Consider the following 5,292-nt stretch of genomic DNA (forward strand, 5'->3'; position numbering starts at 1 on the left):
TCTTTCTGTGACATATGTCTGGCTTTACATTTTAAATGGTAATCAGACGCCGGGAAGAATCAAGCGTTAACTAAAGCATTAGGAGCTGCAACCGCACAATCAATCCTCCCAGAGTGGCATTGCTCCCTAAGAGATTCCTCAGCGCAGCAGCGAGCATTTTATCTCCAGGAAAATTAAGCCCAGCCTGGCGTCGTGGCGGTGATTTTAGGCTGGAAGCAACCCCCTTCCTCGGGAGTTTAACGCGGGAGGCACCAGGCCCCTTTACGGTTTCCAATGATCCGTGATAAACAATAACACGTCTTTTATTTCTTAAAAAAACGAGACAATCAAATAAAATGAGCAGAGCCTGGGCATAAAACACCGGGCGAGCCGCGGTTTTATTAATTTCGTGAGACACATAGGCTGTGCAGGGAGGTGAGCAGGCGTTGTTGCAGGAAAGCCCAACCGCGGGGAAAGAGGAGCGATAGTAAAAGCTTCATCTGGACACCGCTTCAGCCTAGGTATAATAAACATCAGGACCGCCGGGCTATTTTATAGCGGTGAGTGTGATAAGAGGGGAGCAAAACTTGGAGCCAGTACCAGCACAGCCCGCTCCTTCCCCTTCCCGGGAGCGCGGCTCCCGCCTGGGCGCACACGCTCGCCCATGTGGTCGAAGTGCGCGCGCCTGTGCGTATGGAAATCCATATTACACATTAATATACATCTATCTTCCAAATTCAGAGGTCGACCTGAGAGCAGCTCTGTGCATACGAAACCAGACGGGGAGGGGTTGCTGGGGAGGCCCGGGCTTCCATTGGCTGCAGCAGCCTGCCGTGGCGCGGGGGTATCTCTCATCATATTCAGCATGTTTTGCACAAGAAATGTCAGCCAGAAAGGGCTATCTGCTCCCTTCGCCAAATTATTCCACAACAATGTCATGCTCCGAGAGCCCGGCTGCAAACTCTTTTTTGGTAGACTCCCTGATCAGCTCGGGCAGAGGGGAAGCGGCGGGAGCAGGAGGCGGAGGCGGAGGCGGAGGCGGCTACTATCCCAACAGTGGTATCTACCTGCCACAGGCGTCCGATCTGTCCTACGGGCTGCAAAGCTGCGGACTTTTCCCCGTTCTGAGCAAACGCAATGAAGGTACTTCTCAAAGCATGGTCCCCAGCTCGCACTCCTACGTGTCAGGGATGGAAGTGTGGCTAGACCCCCCCCGGTCCTGTCGCATGGAAGAACCAGAGAGCCAGCAGGCCACCTCGTGCTCCTTCGCTCCAAGCATTAAGGAGGAGAGCTCCTACTGCCTCTATGACTCAGAGAAATGCCCCAAGGGCTCGGGCGCCACAGACCTCGCTCCCTTCCCCCGGCTGAGTGCCGAGGTCAGCCCGGCCAGCAGCGGCGGCGGGGTTCCCGTCCCGGGCTACTTCCGCCTCTCCCAGGCTTATGGCACTTCCAAGAACTACGGCGCGGGGCCGGCCGGGGCTGCCCCCTTCCCTCCGCAGCCCCCCGGCCGCTTCCAGACACCTCCATCTTTGCCTCCTGTCCCAGACGCGGGGAGGAAAGAGGACGAGGAACGCTCCCCCAGCCCCTTGGCGTGCGTCTCCCAGAGGGAGGACGAGACTCAGGCTTCATCTTCCACCGCAGAGGAGCTCTCTCCAGCTCCGTCAGAGAGCAGCAAAGCTTCTCCCGAGAAAGAGCCCGTAGGTAAGCGAATGATGATGGTAATGGCGGTAGTGATGATTTAAAAAGCAAGAAAAAAGAAAGGAAAAAAAAACAAAAACTGTTGAGGATCATAGTGGCATCGCGATGCGAAAGGAGGATCCCAGCTGCCCCGCGGGGCTGCCAAGAAGCGCTGCTCAGGCTGACCTTCTGAACTTTGTAATATTCGGGCATGGGGTTGCCGTAAAAATTAATGTCCGTCCTGTAGTTTAAAATCCTTAGAGCCTCCGCAATGGGCAACTTTAGCCTGCATGCTGCTTAAACATATAAAATAACAAGATCACTTTTTCCCCTGTGTTGTGAAGGTGCCTACCAGATAACAGAGATGTTTGTGAAGCATCCAAAATAAGCAATAGGCAGTGCCAATAAATAAACCTATTAACACGGTAAGTTATATTTTACGATCCAGAATGCTTTTCGAAATAACAGCCGCGCTGAAATGTGCCATCTCTGAGCTGCTATCAAATTAGACTGATGAATGCAACCGCGAATATCCTTCAGCGTCTACACTAGATAACAGAGCTGTTATTTATACATTTCCTCATTTATTTCCCTTTCGGGTCCCCATGGCAAAAAATAACTCCCCTTCCCCGGGCGGCAGACTTTTCAGGAGCTTCTCTCCATTCGCTTTTCAGACGCCCTGTTATTCCTTTCAAGTGCACGGTTGGAAAATAATATTTAAAAAAAAAAATGAAAGAAAGAGAAAAACTACTAGAGAGCCAACCCCAAACCACTAACTCTAAGCCACCAAGGGATTGGTGTTACCTCTTTCCCAGCCAGTGGGGAACATCTTTGATGTTTGATGTTTATATTATTATTATTATTATTGTATTTTTTTCTTCTCTGAAATGCTAAGGAAAAGAGAGGGCCGCGGTGAAGCATTCTGGAAAGGCAGGGCCGAAAGGCAGGGAGGCTTCGGCTCCCCAGTTCACCTTGTTTTCCGCCTCCATAGCACACTTAAAAAGTTCGCATCCACAGGCTTTGGTTTTTTGGAAGCAGGTGGCAGGGGTGGAGTTGGAAATCAGCCTACAGGTCGTTCACCAAGCTGCCCCCCGGTAACAGTGGGCTCTGAGCGGCTAACAAGGAGAGAATAGAAGCCTGTTTTGGGATGTCGGGGTTGAACTACACACCAGGAGAGGAGTTTTTTGAACAGTGTCAGTTTTTACCAAGGTAGATCCAGCGCCTTTGGGAAACCACTTCGAAGTTCTTGGTTCCCACAAGGATACCCCACATTCCAACTCTCCGCAGCTGGCGGAACAAGCCCACATGGATGCTCCTTCTATCCTCTTCCCCATAGCTCCTTGCCTCTGACTCGATAGTAACGTCCATTTTTTACTTTCTCAAAACTAGGCAATTCAAAAGGAGAAAATGCAGCAAACTGGCTCACGGCAAAAAGTGGCAGAAAGAAACGATGCCCCTATACCAAGCATCAAACTCTCGAGCTGGAAAAGGAGTTTCTATTCAATATGTACCTGACTCGTGAGCGTCGCCTAGAGATCAGCCGCACAGTCCACCTCACAGACAGACAAGTTAAAATCTGGTTTCAGAATCGCAGAATGAAACTGAAGAAAATGAACAGAGAGAATAGGATTCGGGAGCTCACAGCCAACTTTAATTTCTCTTGATGAATCCATAAACACGTCTTTATGGTTTAAAGAGCCAGTATCATTTTCCTAGGCTGTAGTCATCCGCACCTGTATGGATTAACGATTTTAGACACTCTCAATACGTCCTTAACCTCTTAAGAGCTACTTTGGGGGGTGAGGGGGTGGGTAGACTAAGGCCACACTAAAGAACAAAATGCCGTGCGTGAACCTCCCCTCTTCCTTCAGCCTTCTTCCGGGCCGATTTGTTCCTCCAGGCTTTCAAACATAGAAATACGATTTCAGAAGCTGCAAATAGGTTTTCCTGTATATGTCTCTTTGAAAACTAAACAAGCTTGGTTAAAGGTACATTCTTTTAAAATATAAGTGCTGCAACTTGGACTATATGTAGCTGCACAATGAAGAATTTAAGCCTTGCCATATTTCTATATATTGGGTTCCCTCCTCTCCTTTCCTTTTCTCCCCCTCCCCCTTTTTTCTTCGAAAAGCAGGACTTAAAATAATGAAATGCAGGCATGCTTTAAAAGGGTTTCATGGGAACGGGTGTTAAGAGAATTTTTTTTTTTTTGCTTTACCTTAAAAGTCATTATTACAGCTTTAAAATTGGCCAGGAAAATGAAGTCTCTTCTCTTTAAAGGTATAAAAGAGTTCGTTTTGCTCATGGACTAAATTATTACTCTTACCTCTGAATTTCTCTTGCTGGTTGTAGATATTTACGTAATGTAGTTTTGCTTAAATATGTGGAATTAGTTATTTTTTTGTGTCTATATATAATGTTACCATTGGTAACGCATGACAAGCACACAGAAATTCCCCCTTGAGAAAGAAATAGTCACTTTTTTCCTCACTAATTTCACTGAAAAGTACATATCCTGAACATGAGATGGACTTTCTGAGCCAGAGTCTGAGATTGCAAGGGAGAACGTGTCTTCCTTTATACTGTGAAGTTATATGCATTAAAGGGTCAAACATATGGGTGAAAAAAAAATTTAAAAAGAGAAAAAAAGAAAGAAGGGGAAAAGCTATAAATACAGATATGGATAAATGTCTATTATTATTAAAATGCCGATACTGTTTTAAGCAAATGCATTATATTGTTATTATAAATGTTAGTTCTAGCTATATCTAGTTCTTACCTTAAATCGGAATAAATTAATATTGTAATGCTGCTGTGCGTGAAAAAGACGATGTTTATGTTCTCATAGAAGAATAAAAAAACGTGGAATGAATCCTTTTAATTTTACCTCTTTTTGTGACTGTTTATCCTCAGGTTCTACTTTATGTCTTCGAGAACTTTTACAACAGGAATAGTTGCCTAAACCCCCTGCAATTACTTTAGGAATCTATTTAAATATTACCTAGACGGTCGTAATTTGTCTGGGCCATATAGCGATGGTGCTCTAAGGTTTGTCGGCTTTTGTTCAGTTTTATGACTTGCTAGTATATCTGGATTGTTGCTGTCTTGAACGAGTGGTTTCAGTTGACTGAGGAGCTGCATAGACTGAGGAAGCAAATTGCTATTTCTTGAGGGAAGGGAAACGATTTTTTTTTTTAATCGAACACCTACAAGTGTGCGGAGATCTTTAACTCCAGAAGAGGCTGACAAAATGCTAGCTTTATCTCAGGGCTGAGAAGAAATCGTAAAGGTGAGCTCATGGGGAGGGGGGGACCCAGGTCTTGTCTCCCTGCCAGTGGGCCCCTCCAAACAAGGCTATTCCCTACCTGGTTGCATGTGGAAGAACTTATTTCACCCAGCTGCCTTTTTTTTTTTTTTTTTTTGCATCCTCCCTTCCTCAATGCATGTTTAGCTTGCACAAAGTCTTGCACAATGGGAAGGCAAAAGGAAGGCTGGAAGAAAAGCGACAGCTAATGCTTCCTTGCAAGGGTATATGTACGCCGGGAGGAGGGGGGGACAGACTTTGAACCCGGGCTTCTTGGGAGCCGTTAGCTTTTCATGATGTAACATTGTCGTGCACGGGCTTTTTTTTTTTTT

At 46.3% G+C, this 5,292-nt stretch overlaps 1 protein-coding gene across 1 annotated transcript; it reads left to right on the forward strand.

Annotated features, from left to right (window-relative positions):
- The first annotated feature begins 845 nt into the window (after positions 1-845).
- Positions 846-4,542, forward strand: HOXA10 (homeobox A10). The gene is made up of 2 exons (XM_008920404.4): positions 846-1,680; positions 3,046-4,542. Exons 1-2 carry the CDS (start codon positions 861-863, stop codon positions 3,318-3,320), a joined length of 1,095 nt encoding a protein of 364 aa, XP_008918652.3. The 5' UTR covers positions 846-860; the 3' UTR covers positions 3,321-4,542.
- Positions 4,543-5,292: the final 750 nt, after the last annotated feature.

Source organism: Manacus vitellinus, unplaced genomic scaffold, assembly GCF_001715985.3.
Source record: "Manacus vitellinus isolate BGI_N305 unplaced genomic scaffold, ASM171598v3 scaffold_3_pilon, whole genome shotgun sequence".
NCBI lineage: Eukaryota > Metazoa > Chordata > Aves > Passeriformes > Pipridae > Manacus > Manacus vitellinus.

Excerpts from the sequence above, each read along its gene's own strand:
- HOXA10 (XM_008920404.4), top strand. The coding sequence starts at position 861 with ATGTCAGCCAGAAAGGGCTATCTGCTCCCTTCGCCAAATTATTCCACA. Across the intron at positions 1,681-3,045 it reads TCCCGAGAAAGAGCCCGTAG|GCAATTCAAAAGGAGAAAAT; the intron begins GTAAGCGAATGA and ends TCTCAAAACTAG.